The 20,499-nt window shown below is 40.8% G+C and overlaps 1 protein-coding gene across 1 annotated transcript in view; it reads right to left on the bottom strand.

Annotated features, from left to right (window-relative positions):
* GABRG3 (gamma-aminobutyric acid type A receptor subunit gamma3) overlaps positions 1 to 20,499 on the bottom strand; it is a 592,092-nt gene that overhangs the window by 125,447 nt on the left and 446,146 nt on the right. The window contains exons 4-5 of the mRNA XM_057543487.1: positions 6,100 to 6,320; positions 3,983 to 4,065 (exon numbers count right to left, since the gene is read on the bottom strand). Coding sequence (XP_057399470.1) covers positions 3,983 to 4,065; positions 6,100 to 6,320 — 304 coding nt within the window. The remainder of the gene's footprint in view (positions 1 to 3,982; positions 4,066 to 6,099; positions 6,321 to 20,499) is intronic.

The raw sequence follows: 20,499 nt of genomic DNA on the forward strand, positions 1-20,499 counted from the left end.
ATCTTAAGGGCACTATGCTAGGTGAAATAAGCCAGACACAGAAAGACAAATACTGCATGATTTCACTTATGTGTGGAATCTAAAGTAGTCAAACACATAGCAGACAGTAGAATGGTTGCTTCCAGGGGCTGGGGTAAGGAGAAATGGGGAGGTGATAGTCAAATGGTACAAAGTTTCTGTTTTGCAAGATAAGTTCTGGGCTACACTATACAGCATGGTACCTGTAGCTAACAATACTGTATGGTGTACTTACAATTTTGCCAAACTCAGTGAGTTCTAGACATTAACTATGCACAGGTTTTTCATGTCAATCATACTTCAATAAAGTGGTTTTAAAAACTAAAATAAGGGTGGCAGGATATCATTGTGAAAGAAAAAAAGAAGAAGGAAAATAGAACACAGCCTTCAAAGTCACAAGTCCTGCCTAGCAGTCAGGCATTCTTCCTCTGCCATGACCCAGCCCTTAACCTCTCAGAACAACTTACTTCACTTAGAGCCAGAATAAAAATAACTCACTTTCAAGACTGCACAGCAGAGCCAGTGCAATCATGAGTAGCAGCTGTTTCCACCATAATGAGGGTAACAGTTAATGGAGGAGACCCCAAAGCTCTGTCCTTCCTGCTACAGGCATCACTGTCTCCATAGAAGGCACCTACAGCCAGGACCAGCCTCAGGGGGCACCCTCCTACCCCCCAAGGTGTGAGTGTCTACAGCAGTGAGATGGCAGGGACAAGGAAGAGCTGGAGAGGCCAGAGATCCAGGAACATGTGGGAAGATGACCTGGCTAGCAGGTGAAGGGCGAGCACTTCAAGGAGAATGGGGCAGGCAAAGAGACAAGATGGCAAAATCCCCCTCACCCCCTGCACTGCTCTGTCTGGCATGGTCCCTGATCCAGAACCTGCTTCCCAGGGCACTGCCTTGATTCTCACTCTCAGCTCCAGGCTGCTGGACTCTGCCATGTCTCCTGGACATGCCAAAAAACTCCCTTTGGTTACATCCAAAGCAGGTGAACTCAAGTGAAAACAGGGATATTTTGGGAACTTTGGAGTCCACATATTTTGTAGGCTGGAAGTGTGGGAACTTCCCTCCCTGTATTAGGGTTCCCCAAAGAAGCAGAACCAAGAGGATAAATGTCGATGCAGGGATAAATAGAGATAAATATATAAGAGGACATTTATTACAGGAATTTGTTCATCAGATTATGGAAGACAAGAAGTTCTACAATCTGTCATCTGCAAGCTGAAGACCCAGGAAAGCTGGTGGTGTAATTCAGTCTGAGTCCAAAGGCCTGAGAATTAAGAGACTGAGGTTTTAAGTCCTGGTCCAAGTCTGAGGCCTGGGAACAAGGAGCATTGATATCTGAGAGCAGAAGATGCACATCCCAGCTCAATCAAAGAGCAAATTCCACCTTTTCTTCAACAGGCAGACCTTGGAGATATTGCAGCTTCAGTTCCAGTCCATCACAATAAAGCAAACATCAAACAAAGCAAGTCACACAAATATTTTGGTTTCCCAGAGCATATAAATGTTATGCGTACTCTATGCTACAGCCTATTATTGATAAGTGTGCAGTAGCATTACATCTAAAAAACAATGTAAATACCTTAACTAAAAAACAATGCTGTTGGGAAGGGATGCCATAACTCTCAATTTGTAAAACAAAATGCAGTATTTGTGAAGCACAATAAAGTGAGAGAAGATAAAAGGAAGTATGCCTGTATTTTGTCCCTCAAAAGACTGGATGACGCCCACACACCTTGGTGAGAGCGATCTTCCTTATTCAGGCTACTGACTCAAATGCTGATCTCTCCTGTAGACACCCTCACAGAAACATTCAAAAGTAATGTTTTACCAGCTATCCAGGCATTCCTTAGACCAGGGGCCCCCAACCCCCGGGCCTCGGACTGGTATTGGACCGTGGCCTGTTAGGAACCAGCCCGCACAGCAAGAGGTGAGTAGCAGGTGAGCCAGCCAGCGAAGCTTCATCTGCCTCTCCCCATCGCTCCCATTACCGCCTGAACCCTCTCCCTCCACCCCCTTCCATGGAAAAATTGTCTTCCACGAAACCAGGCCCTGGTGCCAAAAAGTTTGGGGACCTCTGCCTTAGACCCGTCGAGTGATACATAAAATCAACAGTTGCTCTCCCTTTGGAAGACAGGCTTCCTTTTGGAAGTTTTGTACCTGAGCATTTGCTTCAAAGGACACAGGACCACTGTTGGCATTTCACAGCATCTGCTATTTGGTGATTAACTCATCCAAAAGAGAAAGGACTTTCAAGGAGCTGTGTGTTTTCTTTCTTGCCAAAGCAAAGGTCCCACTTGCCAGGACAGTCCACCTGGCAGAGGGTCCACCTCTTTAGTGCACCCGGGCAGCAGGGAGGGAATGGGCAATTTTGTCTCCGTTTATTTTAAGACACACACCAGTTATGAAGCATTTGGATGAGCCATGAATACTTGGTTCCCTCTTCAGGTCTAAACCCAAGAAGGGTTTAGAATTAAATACATTTGGCTGCACTCTGCATGCTGCACACGGGAAGAAAGGAGGTATTTGTGGCTCCTAAAAATAAACCTTTCTGGTTTGTTCTTCTGCAAGTCCAGTCAGATGCTGCTGGAGCCTGATAATTATGAGGCTGAGCTCAGCCTATCTTTCCTACTCAGCCTCCCCTCCTGCCTTAGGGGATAAAACAACTGACCAAGAGATGCAGATGGTGCCTTCCTTCTAGGCATATACCTTTTTGAGTTAGTGTTTTCATTTTCTTTGGATAAATACACGAAAGTAGAATCGCTGGATCATAAGACAATATTATTTTACATTTTTTGAGGAATCTCCATACTGTTTTACACAATGGCTGCACCAATTTACATTCCCACGAACAGTGCAAAAGGTTTCCCTTTTCTCCACATCCTCATCAATAATTGTTGTCTTTTGATGATAGCCATTCTGACAGATGCAAGATGATATCTCATTGTTGTTTTGATTTACATTTCCCCGATGACTAATATGTTTAACATCTTTCCATCTACCTGTTGGCCATCTGCATGTCTTTGGAAAAAACGTCTTTTTAGATCTTCTGACCATTTTATAATCAAAAAAATTTATCCTTAGGTGAAATTTTGCTTTCTCTCTTGTCTTTTTCTGAATTTAAAATGAACTGTAAAATGTGTTTATCCAATTTTTCATTTTTGTCTTTTCACTCTAATGTATAGTGAAGAAAGCCACAAAACCTTCTGCCTGAGACTTCATCACATTTGTTTGTCATACCCCGTATGCAATTTTAAAGATAGTCAATGAAGTTAGTTGAATTCTTATGAGTCATACTTAAGTAGTTGTGGTCAATATATTTTAAATGAACCATCATAAATTCTACAGATATATTTCTATATTGACCTTTACTTTAAAACTTTATATGCAAATTAATTTGATATTTCCTTTTATTTGTAGCCTTGTACTTAGCATTAGATATTGTCTTTAAGAATTTGTAAATGATTACTTGTTAGCTCTAGTATCAATCCTATGTAAAATATTGGAAAATGAAATACTATGAAAAATTACATCCTATTAGAGTGTAATGAGACAAATATAAATATATTTAAGTAAAAAGTTTATCTTTTTATTTTGTAAACAAACCACCTGACTTGAAGATGATATTAAGCATAAAATTATTGCAAATGAATTCTGCATATGTCCAAATAATTAGCATAAGTGTCTTTGGTAAGTCAACTGTTCATCAATTTCTGTGTTCTTTAATATTATAACAAAATGGTTAAGTTGTTCAAGGATTTATCAAAGCTACCTATTTTATAACATGGGTCCTATGTAACAAAGTCTGGAGTGACTATACCCAGGTGGCCAAGACCAAAACCGTTATCCATTTTCTCTGGTTGTATAGTGATGCTATAATCGATCATGTGACTCTTTGCTAGAAATCAGCATAGGCTAGACAATCATTTACACAACAGTTATACCCCAAGTCAGTACTCACAGCTGGAGAATATCAGCGGGCAGGAGTGCTCATCCATGGGGAAGTTGTGCAGCTGCAGCTGGCATTCTGCATTTATGGTGAGCCTGTGGGGGAGCCAAGCATCACTCTTGTGGCCAGCCAGCGACAATCCAACAAAGGCCCTAAGCAAGGCCAGGGGCTGTCACGTTACTACCATGTGGGGAGGAGGGGCCTGGAGTGGCCACATGGAGCTCACTCAGTAGGGGCACCATCCTTTCAGTATACCATTTGGGTTTTTTTTGTGTTGTGTCACTTTGTTTTACTTTTAACTATCAGAAGCAGAGGAAGTTTCCATAAGTAAAATCCTGACTGTGTCTAGAAATATAAGACAAGTAAGAGAGGAAACAAATCAAAACAATATGTCCTTGTTTTCATATGTCCTTGTTTCTTATGTCCTGGTTTTTAATCTGTTTGACTGAATTAAATCTTTCCTCCATTTTTAAAATGGTATATTTTCCTAAATAGGTATAATACCAAGTTCATCCACTTGTAGGGAAGAGTTCATATTTGTCCAACTCCCCTACTTGACTAGGCAGGTGGTGGCTGCACTAAATGTGTGTATTGCATCTTTTCAAAGCAGACATTCTTTGCGTCAGAGTAAATAAAGGATCGCAGGACTGGCCATGTCTCTATGCTGGTTTGCTGAAGCTCACCTTCATTTCAGAGTCTCATTTATATTCCTTTAAGAATTGATGAGGAAATAGCTATTACAAACTCCTGTTCTCCAAATGTAACTAACTCATCAGCAGAGTTCCCTGTTGTGGCTTTTATTGTTGTTGCTGTTCCCAAGCTGTCAACATTATTATTTCCATGAAACTTTAAAATCCTTAATCTTCTGCTTATTTTGATATTAATCTGTGCCTTTGTGCTACAAATACGTGTTTACCATATGAATTGCAGATTTCTCCTTATGGGCACAAATCATTTGCAATTAAAACGCCTGATACTGGATGTGGGAGGAGGCAGGTGTGTTCAGGGGTTGGCGGTGGTATTCACCGAGCCAGGAGAACACAGGGGCTTGGTCAGAGGTATTAGAGAAATGACATTCCCCTGCAGCATGCTGAATCAAAATGCCTTTTAGGTTTTCAGGAGGAGAGACACACAGGCAGGTGGCTCCTAGAATCTGGTGCCCAGAAGGGAAGTTTGGGATTAGAAATGAATGTGGGAATGAATCCTCAGCGTGGATATGGCTTTTAAAGTCTTAGGAATGGATGAGCTAAGTCAGCAGGAAAGTGGAAAGAGGATAAAGTGAGGGGGAATTCCTAAGGCAGGAGGAGCAGAATGAGGACAGGCTGTGTCAGGAGGTGGACAGGAGGTGCAGGAAGCAGCTGTAAAGCAGCAAAGCCAATGAGACAGAGATAATCAGCACAAGGCACTCAGTCCAGTGTTCTGGAGAGGGTTCAGATGCTGGGAGAGCAGGGTCCAGACGTCACTGTCCTGATCCCAACGCTGGGTGGGCAGAAAGACTGGCTTAGGTGGAGGACTTTCTATGGAATGTTTCAACCATGTGTTCAGTTAGACTCAGATCACCCTAGCGGAGAGACTCTTGAGAGATACAGACCCAGGTTCAAACCCGGGTAACACTAGTTCCCGATGGAAACTTTGGGCAGGCAGGTCTATTCACATCTTTCAAACGCAGCCCCTCTTACTTTGCTGGGTTTCTGTGAGGACAGCCTGGCCCCCAGGAGGACTCATTACAAGGTAGCTCCCACTTCCATTAGGGATGCATTAGGGAACACCCTCTGTACTCTTTTGTTCCTTGTGGTCTCAAATTTGGCTATAATTACATTTGTCAATTAGTACAACCAGACATCTTTATTTTCTTAGCTGAATGGTCCTGTGGGTTAAACATATTAAAGAAAATTTCCACAGCCCACTTACAGCGGAAATGGATTCTGATGAAGGAAGGATTTTATATTCATTGCAGATCATTTGTATGTCTTTATTTTTACACAACATGGGATTAGGAAAAACTTCTTCAAGACCCAGTAGCATGTTGAACATGAGAAGTGATAGAATTTAGCAATGAAAAATAAGGTCCCATTCCTACAGTGATCTAAATTAAAGTCCCCAATATCAGACCATCAGTAGCATCTCACCTTAAAGTGTAAAGGATTTTCCCATCATTCCAAATTCTGAGGAGTTGATTGGGGGTGGTGATCCAGTGAGCCTCTGCAGTTTTGGAATTGCGGAATATCGTATCTGGAATCCATATTAACCCCACCATGTTGCTGTTCAGAGTAAGGATTTTCATTGTGCTGTTGAACCGAAGGCGACTGTCAGTCCAGGTCTGGGCAAAAAATATATCAATTTGGTATTCCTGAAACAGAGCAAAAGGAGGGGCAAGACATTTCTATTAGTGGCTTTTCTGCAGGCTTTGTTTTCTTTCTCAGGAGTATAGTTCTTCTTATGTGTGCATCCTTACCTTCCCACATCCCTTTCTGTTAGTGCCTAACACTGTGTCTGGATCAAAGTGATGGACATTCAATAAAGGTAACTGATATTATTTGTCAACAGTGTGATAACATATGTGAAAATATTCTGTAAATAATAAATTGTAATAAACACATAGAGTGTGGTGAGGGGCCAAGAGGTAGTAGAATACAGTTCAGAACCATAGATGCAGACCCTCCTATATTCTTAAGCCAAGCTCTGGAAGGTAGCAAAATCTACCATTCTCTAATCTGTAAAGTGAGTAGAATAGTAGCACCTACGTCCTAAAGGGGCTATAAGGAAGGAAATAAATAGTTAAATAAAAAGCTCTTGTGCCTTCTCAAATAACACAACGCAAATCAAAAAGTAAAAAATAAGCAATGACAAAAAAAAAATAGAGCTGATAGACACCCAAGCCGAATGCTGATTCCAAAAAGAGGGCTGAGGGCACTCAAATTACTTCTGTAACTGGAAGCAACCGCAGTATTCACAGCATTTAGATACAGGATGAGGCTGATGTCACTGTGAGACGAGAAATGTCTCGAGCCTGGACCACTGCAGAGGCTCCTCCCATAATCACAGTTTAAAGGATTAGCTTTAGGTCCATAGTAGGGAGGATCTAGAGGCAGATTGTTAGTGATTTTAATATCTTTCATAGTTTCTTTACATATTAGATATTAAAAATGAATTACTTTTACACAGTTCAGTAATTCTCAACAAAACCCATATTTATCCTTTTCACTGTTTCTGGTTTAAAGAACTTTTCTGACACAGGTAATTCAACAGACCAAATCCAGCCTTTTATTAACTTATCCCCTCATTCATCATCTCTTTCTTGCACAGACTATGTCAGGCCCTGAAAACCATCGAAGACCCAGAAGTGTGCCAACAGGAAAAACCCATGCCTTCACGGGGCTTATATTCCAGTCAGGGAAAACAGGCCTTAAACAGACAATTAAGGTGAAAAAAACATGACATGTCTGATGTATTGAGTGCTATTGACTATGCTTGGTAAGTTAACACAAGAAAGAAATTATCTCAGAGGATAATTTGTGCTTTGGAAACTGGCCCTAGATAGTTAAAATGCATATCTAAGGAATAATGTCAATGAACCTAGATTCTTACATCTTCCCATACATAGAAAAGCACCAAAATCATTAACTTGAGATATCTGTTCTTTGTAACTAACAGCGATCTTTTGATGTTTGACTACATTTTTTCCAGCAAAAATCTGTGTATCCTGGCTTCTCCCTTAACTCTTCAGAGCAGTTCATCAGAGCTATCTGAGAGGCTGTCTCCCAGGCTTAAGTCCCCAGTAAGATCCCCAAATAATAACTTGCAACTTTTAGTTTGTGTGTTTTTCTTTAGTTGACAAAAAAGAAAGATAAAACAAACACTGATTCTTGTAGGAATGGAAGAAGCAAATGCTTCTCACCCTATCAGTAAATCAAAGACTCAAGAAATGCTTTGACTGTTAAAAGCCTATTGAAACTCACCTTTGCAGAAATAATCTGACCCATTGCTAAAAACTTCTAAATGGGTTGTCATGATGCAAAATCTTTGTGCAAATATGGCTCCAAGGACAAGCGACTAATATATGACTCTTCCACTGAAGACTGATGGGACCAAGGTGTCTGTACTTAATTTAAGAGAAAAAGTAAAGGTGAGAGTGAAAGCAAAGGGTTGGGTAGAGGCAGTGGCATTAAAAACAAAGACATATCATGGATCTTGGAATCGTGTTGACACACGATATATGCACCTGTTAAACTGGCCTATAAGGTAAGAGACTGGCTAGGTTTTGAGGGAGTTCTACTGCCAAAGGAACCTCAAGTCAGGAAAAAATGTCTGTGACTATTTGAGACTTAGGTGTACTCTTGCATTTCTTTCTGTATTGGTAGATCGTGGCCTGGAAAAGCTGACTGGACCCCAAAGGAGGCTTAGTCTCCAATGTTAACTTTCCCATGGCCAGAACAGTTAATGGAAAAGGAAAACTCCCAGACAATGGAGTCAAGAGCCAACGAGAAGAGTCCTTGGGAGCCCAACTCTGGGAGGAGAATTAAAACTTAAAAACACTCTCTTCCCAGGGAAAAGAGCCCACTCAGGATCTGCCCATTGGGGTGTCAGAATTGCTGCAAATTAGTGGGTTGATTTTGATTATCCTGGGCTTCTTCATCCTTGTAGCTATACTGTATATGTGGGTGTGGATGAGACAGCTTTTCTTTTCAGTTTAGAGGTTGGTGGATCAAGGAAAGCCATGTGCAAACGATGTGAAGACTAATACACATACAGGTAACCATGACGTAGAGGATGGGACTGGGTGGACCTTTGGGGTTACCTCAATTGAAGAAGGGAGGAGTGTGTCTGTCCTGATGAGGGAGAGACAAACAAAAGATTTGGCAGCTAAAGACAGATCATGATGATCATTGGTACTATTCACCAAGTATTGCTCCTTGTGGGCACATGATAGATTCACATGCTCCCTTTTTGGGCCGTGAGAAACTGTGCCCACATGATCAGTGTCCACATGATTCACACCAGACATGTATTGTAGGTGCAAAAGGTAGAGAGAGTGGGATGCAGGGGCGGGGGCTGCGATCCTCACTGAGAAGGTGACTTAAAACAAGACCTCAGTGAGGTACAAGAGTGAGCTGGGCAGATAGCTGCCTCCCTTGCCAGGGTCCTGAACACAGGAAGCGGGAATGTCAAAGACACTCTTGAGAAGCGGGAACAATGCTGTGGTACAGATTCAGCCGAATGGGGCAGGGGAGCAGACCCCTCACCTCCTTGGTGGCAAGATTTTAGCTAAACAATGATGATTGCTGACTATGAAATAGACTATATTTGCACAGAGAACATGAGAACACACTCAAAACTTTAAGTAAAATTCAAGATGTGAGAATAGCCGGTACGGCACATATAAGTACCCATACGAATTACTTCCTTTTTCCCTTTAACACTGGTTTATTGGGTAAAGGAATAAGGAGAGAAGGATAAAGATGTTCTCCTCAACAGGGTCAAGGCCCACCAATCATGTGGGCAATGATAGCCAGTAAAGACTGTTCTTTGTAAAGGCCCCAAGTGTATTTTGGAAAGATTCTAAAGCCAACCAGATTTTTTAAAATCCCTGTATTATATCAGGGATATTGAAACTCAGAAAACTTCAAAATTTTTGCCAAAGTTACCAAAAGACTCCAAGTAAAAATTTCCAAGTGGGTCTTTTTATTGTTTAAAAATGACAAATCAAAAAGTCTCCTGATGACCAAATAGTTCTCCTCTTTACAACCCTTTCCCTACTTATCTTCTCTGATTTCCATCCCCATTTATGTCCCTTCACAGTACTTTTTAAAATGCAGATCTGAGATGGGTAAATCGTATAGCAAGCTAGGCAGCATTACCTAAAGTCACTCCCATGAGGCACAGATGTTTTTGTACCCACCAGGCACTGACGAGACAGAGGTAATAATGATTTTCTGCTAGGGGGTAAAATAAGGCCTGAGAGCTTAAGTAACTTTCATCAAGTCACACAGCTGCTAAGTACCAATTGTGCCAAACTATATAGTCAAAATCTTCTTCCCAGGAAAAAAGGGAATCCTCCTACACTGTTGGTGGGTATGTAAATTGGTGCAGCCACCATGGGGAACAGTATGGAGATTCGTTAAAAATATAAAAATAGAACTACCATTTGATCCAGCAATCCCACTCCTGGGCATGTATCTGGAGAAAACCATAATTCAAAAAGACACATGCACCCCAGTGTTCACTGCAGCACTATTTACAATAGACAAGACGTGGAAATAACTTAAACATCCAGTAGCCCGAGAATGGATAAAGAAGATGTGATGTAAGTACACACACACACACACACACACACACACACACACACAAACACACACACACACACACACACAATGGAATATTACTCAGCCATAAAAAAGAATGAAATAATGCCATTTACAGTAACATAGATGGACCTAGAAACTATCACACTAAGTGAAATAAGCCAGACAGAGAAACACAAATATCATATCATATCACTTATATGTGGAACCCAAAAAGGATACAAATGAACTTATTTACAAAGCAGAACAGACTCACAGACATAGTGAACAAACTTATGGTTCCCAAAGCAGGGGTGGGGAAGGGATAAATTAGGAGGTTGAGATTAACGTACACACACTACATATATAAAATAATAAAAAACAAGGACCTACTTTATAACACAGGGAATTATACTCAATATCTTGTAATAACCTATAATGGAAGAGAATGTAAAAAAGAGCATATATATATATATATATATATATATATATATATATATATAGCCAAATCACTTTGCCGTACATCTGAAACTAACACAACACTGTCAAAAAACTATATGTCAACAAAGTTTTTTAAAAATCTTCTTTCCTTGATGTGAGTGAGAACAGCTGCAGCAGCTGCAATCTACTTATCAGATATAGGAACCACCACCAGGACGTGAAGAAAGAACCCCAGTGTGGGCATCCACTCCACTTTTGCCCTGTTTACCAACTGTGTGAGATTATTCACCTTCCTTGGCCTTTGTTTCTTCCTCTGTAAAATGGGAGAGTTGGGTTAGGTTAAATATAAGAACGCTTCCACCACTAACATTTTATATTTCCACATCCCTGCCTGGAGTTAGCTTTTCAGTGCTGAAAGTAATTTTTCTGTAGGGGAACTATTTTTCTGTAAGGAAAGGGATCACACCATGATGCCCTGAGGAAGGGTCTGCAGGGTTTGGAGGGATTATCTCTTTATTCTGAAGTCCTGCCACTAACTCCAACTCAAGAGGGCAGAATGCGGATGGTGCGCGTGGTGCCTGGTGTAGATGTTTTATTGTGTCTACATTTGACTAAATGTTGGAGAAACACTTCCCACCCACAAAGTAATATTTTTATGTCTCTCATAAACTTTCTTTGTAACTGCATTAATCATCTTTCCTGCAGAGGAAAAAAAATTCATTCTTACAATGTCTATCTAAAACAACATATTATACAATTCATAAATAGCTGTGAAATTAATGTGTCTGAAATACTAATAAATGCAACAGGTGAAAAATGTGCAACATTCCCAACTTAAACCTTCATGTTGTGGAGAGCCTATGCTGATAATTTGTTTTAATAATTGGAGGGCTCAATGATTCCTAAATAGGCCAGCAGCATGTGGAGTATTTTAACAAAAGAAAAATTATGATTCTTCATTCTATCTCTCCGTAATTTCTAAAACATTAGAAAGTTATTTTCTCATGCTTTTCTCCTTTCCTTTACTAAAGAAGATGGCCATGTGGAAAGATGATAGATTAATAAAGGACAGGGACTTGGAGACAGGTGGATACAGGAGACAAACACTCCGGGGAACAGGCACTCTCCCTCTGTCCCAGCACGTCAGGACATCGCCTGGAACGTGACAGAAAAATCTTTTAGTATTCGAAGTCACTGGCAGTTTTCTTTATAAAATGGAAATTACAGGCCCATGCCGATTAGACTCTGTTCAAATGCGTTAGTTAAAAATGTATAATATGTAATGATGATTAGAATAAAATGATTTTTTCATGATCTGGTATAGAAGCATAACAAATATATATTTTTGGTGTTACTTCCTCAAATTCATCATAGGAAACAAGGCTTTACAGCTGGCCTCCATTTCTCCCCCAGAAACCTGCTCTAGCCTTCCCTCAGATCTGCAGTCTCCAGGGGCTGCACCTGCCCTTTTTGCACCCCTGAGTTCTCTGAACATCCTTCCCACCAACCCCAGGCTCCTCCAGTCTTTGGAAGCCATTCACCGACTCCAACATGTAAGCCCTACTCTGTGCTGGGCATGAGGCTAGGTTTATATAAAGCCAGATGCAATATCCTTGCCTGCAGGAGCTTGGGCCCACAGAATGTGGAGAGGGTGTGATGCCCCACCTGGAACCCAGGCAATATGAGCGCAGCTTCCAGTAAGCCAGAGAGGCCCACCCGGGTGGTGCAGAGGGCTCTGCAGGTACCAGGCCTCCCATCTGGTCCTGGAACCACTGGGCAGAAAGTGGACAGGTGATGGGTGTATCCATCAGGGAGGACTGTATCAAACCTGAGAGGTGTGAGACCAGTTCCGATAGGGTGGGTTGTGAAAAGTATTTGTTACAAGGATCACCCGTAGGAGCATCAGAAAACCAGGTAACTTCAAGATGCAACAGGGAAACATGGTGCCCTCCTGAGCAGGTCCAGGACTTGTCACCTGATACTAATGTAACCTAGGGCCCTTTTTAAGAAAAGGATATATAAATATAAATATAATATTAAATAAAATATATACATTTATTTTGAATGAGAAAAATACATAAATACTCAAAAATCGCAAATGCCACAAAAATAACAAAATCTGGGGAAAATAGATTTTATTTTTATTTGCTAACAGGCCCACTTTCACCATACTCACAAGTCATATATCTTTTGCTTGCTTGCTCTCTGGTCACACCTTTCTATGACAATGTTTTATGATGTTAGTTTTTTAGAGAGAGAGAATAAAAATTATTACTTACTCTGGTATAATGAAACAAAATGTTTTATTATTAATAGATTTTTTTAAAGTTTACTTCAACGCACAATTCATTGTGGGAAATATCATGTGCATATTTGGGATTCTACTAAATGGGGAAAAGCCTCAAGTTTATTTTATATAAAGTTTGGGGATTCAGCCTTTGAACTTGGGCTCTAGGATTTTCCTCCAAGCCACCCATACTTCGGGAGTCCTGGACTTTGAGAAACAATCACTGTGGGATAGAGCTTGGGTCTTGCTCATCCCGTGAACATCACAGTATATAGAAGTTGCAGGGAACCCTAACCCATTAACCACAGCTTGAAAGCTTCCCCAGCCCCACCTCCCCTTAGGGGCCACAAGTACCTGCACACAACAAGAGGAACTTGTAATGGGGGAATCAGAGGAGAAAGAGATAGCAGTATTTAAAATGCTTTGCATTTGCAAATATCACACACTGCTATGACCTTCCCTGAGGCCTGGGAAGGAGCTTCTGCAAGGGAGGAGCTCTGAGGCTTAAATTCTGCAAGCATGATGCAAGCTGGGAAGACCTAATGGACCACATGGTGTTCGTGGATCTGGGCCAGGATTCGCTTGTGGATGTCAGGTGGACCCAATCCAGGATGAGCAAGGGTATGGAGGAGACACAGCTGCTGTTGGAGATGATGCTAGCAGTCAAAAGAATAGGAGGGAAATCTCCCTCCCTTCTGTCCTTATCTCCAAAGTGTCTCAGGTTGGCTGAACCCAGCAGGAGGCCAGGTGAACAGGGACCTGGAAAGGCAGGCTTTGGAGTCAGCCCCCTGTGATGGGGAGCAGTGCAGGGGACAGTGGGAAATGGATGGAGGACTAGCAGGGGCATAAGTGGGGTGGAAAGGGCACCCATCGGGAAGCAGGCTCCCCTCTTACACCCTGTGGACATTTTCCACATCCGCCTGCTCGCCTTTTCAACATTCCCTCTCTTGAATAGCTGTCCTTCCTCTGGAATTCAGCTATATATTTACTGCTTTCAGATTAAACTTGTCTTTCAGGTTAAAGCATTCCATTGGATGTTATATTCTCCAACTACCACTGCTACTCAAAAGCATACAATGGCTACTCTAAGTCTAAGAATTGAGTTTAAACTCCTTTGCATGATACTTAGGGCTCTTTATAACCCAAGCTGACCATCTGATTCCTTGTAAACACACCCCTTACCATAGACATCTGTTCCCGATATGACGAGATACTCTGCACACACCCTCATCTTCCCCATTCCACCTGTGCTGTCCCCAAACCTGGAAGCCCTCATCTCATCTCTCAGTCCTCCCATCTCCCAACTCCCTGAGGCATGGCTCCTTAGCTTTACACGTTTGGCTGTAGCCTGCCTTTCTTCATAATATTACTTTCTTCTCCTGATGTGAATGCCTTGTTTCTTTGATTGGAATAGCTCACAGTTGTCTGCATGTTGAGCACATAACACTGTCACGTGGTCCCTCGATCCTTGTCCATAGCACCAATACTCCCTCCCCACACCGAGAAAGCAGCATCATTTAAGAGCACTTTCTTGACTACCAGAGAGTTCCACCAATCAGCAAAGATCCGAGGCCTTAATTATAAAGCTGCCAGTTGAAACATGACTATAATTCTGTAGTCTGGGCTGGGAGCTACTGCCACTCACCCCATGGAAGAGTGATGTGCTGCCTGCCTTCTGTGTACTTTTAAGTATGATGTGGTGACTTGTATCTGGGGGCTCAGCCTCCAAATGCCTGTACCCTTTCAGTGAGTGTCCATTCCAAGGGAACCTAGTGGGTTCCCAAAGAGAAAGGGCCCTGCTCTCCCTCCCCTCTCCAGGGTGGCCACAAAGCACTGCCTGACCAACGTGCCCCAGGACACCTGCTGAGCATATCCTTCTCAGCAGACCAGGTCACACCCAGCCCCTGAGACACAGCAGTCTCCCGGGACCCCATTCCTTCTCTGCTCCAGCCGATGTGCCCACTTTGGATAGCAAATCCTCTTGTCCTCCCACCTCTGCAGGGTAGGAGGCAAAGGAGAACATTATTTCTGCTTCACCCACACTGTTGAAGTCTAGGTCCTTGTGTGCTCGCTCACTCTAAGGGGAAAAAATCCATGTTCCTGGTTCCTTTCCAAACAGGCAGGAGCCCATCACAGAGGTGTGTGAAGAGGTGGCTATAGAAAATTCAAGGAGACTATTATGGGCTGAATTGTGTTCCCCTCAAATCTGTGTATTAAAGTCCTAACCCCCAGTGCCCCAGAATATGACTGTACTTGGACACAGGGCCTTTCAAGAGATGATTACATTAAAATGAGGCAATATGGGTGGGCCTTAATCCAATTTGACTGGTGTATTTTTGAGAAGAGAGACACACACAGAAGGAAAATCATGTGGGGATAAAGGGAGAAAGCGGCCGTCTGCCAGCCAAGGAGAGGGCCTCAAGATAAACCAACCTGCCAACACCTGGATCTTAGACTTCTAGCCCCCAGACAATGAGAATATATATTTCTTTTCTTTTTTTTTTTTTTTTTTTTTTTTGAAATTCACGTTCTTTTATTTATTTATTTATGACTGTGTTGAGTCTTCGTTTCTGTGCGAGGGCTTTCTCTAGTTGCGGCAAGTGGGGACCACTCTTCATCGCGGTGCGCGGGCCTCTCACCATCGCGGCCTCTCTTGTTGCGGAGCACATGCTCCAGACGCGCAGGCTCAGTAGTTGTGGCTCACGGGCCCAGTTGCTCCGTGGCATGTGGGATCTTCCCAGACCAGGGCTCGAACCCGTGTCCCCTGCATTGGCAGGCAGATTCTCAACCACTGCGCCACCAGGGAAGCCCTATTTCTTTTCTTTAAGCCACTGGGTCTGTGGTACTTTTTCTAAAAAACATCTTTACTGAAGTATATTTGCTTTACAATGTTGTGTTACTTTCTGCTGTATAACAAAGTGAATCTGCTATATGCATACATATATCCCCATATCTCCCCCCTCTTGCGTCTCCCTCCCACCCTCCCTAACGTACCCCTGTAGGTGGTCACAAAACACGGAGCCGATCTCCCAGTAATATGCGGCTGCTTCCCACTAGCTATCTATTTTACATTTGGTAAAGTATATGTGTCAATGCCACTCTCTCATTTCGTCCCAGTTTACCCTTCCCCCTCCCTGTGTCCTCAATTCAATTCTCTACATCTACGTCTTTATTCCTGTCTTGACCCTAGGTTCTTTAGAACCATTTTTTTTGCTCCATATATGTGTTAGCATACGGTATCTGTTTTTCTCTTTCTGACTTACTTCACTCTGTATGACACACTCTAGGTCCATCTATCTCACTACATACAACTCAATTTTGTTTCTTTTTATGGCTGAGTAATATTCCATTGTGTATATGTGCCACATCTTCTTTATCCATTCATCTGTCGATGGACACTTAGGTTGCTTCCATGTCCTGGCTATTGTAAATAGTGCTTCAATGAACATTGTGGTACATAATTCTTTTTGAATTATGGTTTTCTAAGGGTATAGGCCCAGTAGTGGGCTTGCTGGGTCGTATGGTAGTTCTAGTTTTAGTTTTCTAAGGAACCTCCATACTGTTCTCTATAGTGGCTGTATCAACTTACATTCCCACCAACACTGCAACAGGGTTCCGTTTTCTCCACACTCTCTCCAGCATTTATTTTTTGTAGATTTTTTTATTGATATGGCCATTCTGAGTGGTGTGAGGTGATACCACATTGCAGTTTTGATTTGCATTTCTCTAATGATTAGTAATGGTCAACATCCTTTCATGTGTTTGTTGGCAATCTGTATATCTTCTTTGGAGAAATGTCTATTTACATCTTCTGCCCATTTTTGGATTGCACTGTTTGGATTTTGATATTGAGCTGCATGAGCTGCTTGTATATTTTGGAGATTAATCCTTTGTCAGTTGCTTCCTTTGCAAATATTTTCTCCCATTCTGAAGGTTGTCTTTTCGTCTTGTTTATAGTTTCCTTTGCTGTGCCAAAGCTTTTAAGTTTCCTTAGGTCCCATTTTTTAAATTTTGTTTTTATTTCCATTTCTCTAGGAAGTGGGTCAAAAAGGATCTTTCTGTAATTTACGTCATAGAGTGTTCTGCTTATGTTTTCCTCTAAGAGTTTTATAGTGTCTAGCCTTACATTTAGGTCTTTAATCCAGTTTGTGTTATTTTTGTGTATGGTGTTAGAGACAGTTCTAATTTCATTCTTTTACTTGTAGCTGCCCAGTTTTCCCAACACCACATATTGAAGGGGCTATCTTTTCTCAATTGTATATTATTGCCTCCTTTATCACAAATAGAGTGACCATATGTATGTGGGTTTATCTCTGCGCTTTCTATCCTTTTCCATTGATCTATATTTCTGTTTTTGTGTCAGTACCATACTGTCTTGATTACTGTGCTTTGTAGTGTAGTCTGATGTCTGGGAGCCTGGTTCCTCCAGCTCCATTTTTCGTTCTCAAGATTGTTTTGCTATTCGGGGTCATTTGTGTTTCCATATAAATTGTGATTTTTTTTTTCTAGTTCTGTGAAAAATGCCAGTGGTAGTTTGATAGGGATTGCATTGAATCTGTAGATTGCTTTTGGTCATATAGTCATTTTCACAATGTTGATTCTTCCAATCCAAGAAATTGTATATCTCTCTCACTGATTGTATGGTCCTTAATTACTCTCATCAGAGTCTTATAGTTTTCTGCATACAGGTTTCTGTCTCTGTACGTAGGTTTTTTCTTAGGTATTTTATTCTTTTTGTTACAACGGTAAAAGGGAAGGTATCCTTAGTTTCTCTTTCAGGTTTTTCATCATTAGTGTGTAGGAAGCCAGAGATTTCTGTGCATTAATTTTGTATCCTGCTACTTTACAAAATTCTTTGATGAGCTCTAGTAGTTTTCCAATAGCATCTTTACGATTTACTATGTATAGTATCATGTCATATGCAAACAGTGACAGCTTTACTTCTTCTTTTCTGATTTGGGTTCCTTTTATTTCTTTTTCTTCTCTGATTGCTGTGGCTAACACTTCCAAAACTATGTTGAAAAACAGTGGTGAGAGTGGACAGTCTTGTCAGTTCCTGATCTTATGGAAAAGATTCCAGTTTTTCACCATTGAGAACAATGTTGGCTGTTGGTTTGTCATATATTGCCTTTATTATGTTGAGGTAAGTTCCCTCTATACCTATTTTCTGGGTGTTGAATTTTGTCATATATTGCCTTTATTATGTTGAGGTAAGTTCCCTCTATACCTACTTTCTGGGTGTTGAAATTTGTCAAAAGCTTTTTCTGCATCTTTTGAGATGATCTTAGGTTTTTTCTGCTTCAGTTTGTTAACATGGTGTATCACGTTTATTGATTTGCGTATATTGAAGAATCCTTGCAATTCCTGATATAAACGCTACTTGATCATGGTGTATGATCCTTTTAATGTGATGTTGGATTCTGTTTGCTAGTATTTTGTTGAGGATTTTTACATCTATTTTCACCAGTGATATTGGACTGCATTTTTCTTTGTTACATCTTTGTCTGGTTTTGGTACAGGGTGATGGTGCCTTCACAGAATGAGTTTGGGAGTGTTCCTCCCTCTGCTATATTTTGGAAAAGTTTGAGAATGATAGGTGTTAGCTTGTCTCTAAATGATTGATAGAATTCGCCTGTGAAGCCATATGATCCTGGGCTTTTGTTTGTGTGAAGATTTTTAATCACAGTCTCAATTTCAGTGCCTGTGATTGGCCTGTTTATATTTTCTATTTCTTCCTGGTTCAGTCTTGGAAGGTTGTGCTTTTCTGAGTTTTTCAATTTCTTCCATGGTGTCATTTAATTGGCATAGAGTTGCTTGTAGTAATCTCTCATGATCCTTTGTATTTCTGCAGTGTGAGTTTTTACTTCTCCTTTTTCATTTCTAATTCTATTGATTTCAGTCTTCTCCCTTATTTTCTTGATGAGTGTGGCTAATGGTTTATCACTTTTGTTTATCTTCTCAAAGAACCAGCTTTTAGTTTTACTGATTTTTGCTATTGTTTCCTTCTCTACCTTTTCATTTATTTCTGATCTGATCCCTATGATTTCTTTCCTGTGTTAACTTTGGCTTTTTTTTTCTTCTGCTTTCTCTAATTGCTTTTGGTGTAAGATTACATTGTTTATTTGAGATGTGTCTTGTTTCTTGAGGTAGGCTTGTATTGCTATAAACTTCCTTCTTAGAACTGCTTTTGCTGCATCCCATAGGTTTTGCGTCACTGTGTTTTCATTGTCATTTCTTTCTAGGTATTTTTTATTTCCTCAGTGATCTCTTAGTTATTAAGTAGTGTATTGTTTAGCCTCCAAGTGTTTGTATTTTATACAGATTTTTTTCCTGAAATTGATATCTAGTCTCAGAGCACTGTGGTCAGAAACCATACTTGATATGATTGCAATTTTCTTAAGTTTATCAAATCTTGATTTGTGACCCAGGATATGATCTATCCTGGAGAATGTTACATGAGAGAGGAAGCACAGCCTCAAAGGAACAGGGATGCTTTCTGGCTGTGTCATCTTCTCTCTCCATTGTTGAATGGTACATGAGCACTTGAGAAGAAAGTGTATTCTGTTGTTTTGGATGGACTGTCTTATCTATCCAAAACTTATCAATTGAGTCTATCTTGTTTAATGTATCATTTAAAGCTTGTGTTTCCTTATTTATTTGCATTTTGTATGATCTGTCTATTGGAAAAAGTGGGGTGTGAAAATTCCCTACTATTATTGTGTTACTGTCATTTTCCCCTTTTATGGTTGTTAGCATTTGCCTTATGTATTGAGATACTCCTGTGTTGGTTGCATAAATATTTACAATTGTTATATCTTCTTCTTCCCTTGATCCTTATGTAGTGTCGTTCTTTGTCTCTTGTAATAGTCTTATTTTAAAGTCTATTTTGTCTGATATGAGAATTGCTACTCCATGTTCCTTTTAATTTCCATTTGTATGGAATATCTTTTTCCATCACCTCACTTTCAGTCTGTGTGTGTCTCTAGGTCTGAAATGGGTCTCTTCTAAACCGCATATATACAGGTTTTGTTTTTGTGTCCATTCAGCCAGTCTATGTCTTTTGGTTGTAGCATTTATCCATTTACATTTAAGGTTCTTATCAATATGTATGTTCCTATTACCATTTTCTTAACTGTTTTGGGTTTGTTTTTGTAGGTCTTTTCCTTCTCCTGTGTTTCCTGCCTAGAGAAGTTCCTTTGGCATTTGTTGTAAAGCTGGTTTTGTGGGGCTGATTTCTCTTACCTTTTGCTTGTATGTAAAGGTTTTGATTTCTTTGTCGAATCTGAATGAGATCCTTTCTGGGTAGAGTAATCGTGGTTGTAGGTTTTCCCTTTCATCACTTTATGTTCCTCCACTCCCTTCTGGCTTGCAGAGTTTCTGCTGAAAGATCAGCTGTTAACCTTAAGGGGATTCCCTTGGATGTTATTTGTTTTTTTTCCCTTGCTGCTTTTAATATGTTTTCCTTGTATTTAATTTTTGATAGTTTGATTAATACGTGTCTTTGTGTGTTTCTCCTTGGA

Source organism: Balaenoptera acutorostrata, chromosome 3 (assembly GCF_949987535.1).
Source record: "Balaenoptera acutorostrata chromosome 3, mBalAcu1.1, whole genome shotgun sequence".
NCBI lineage: Eukaryota > Metazoa > Chordata > Mammalia > Artiodactyla > Balaenopteridae > Balaenoptera > Balaenoptera acutorostrata.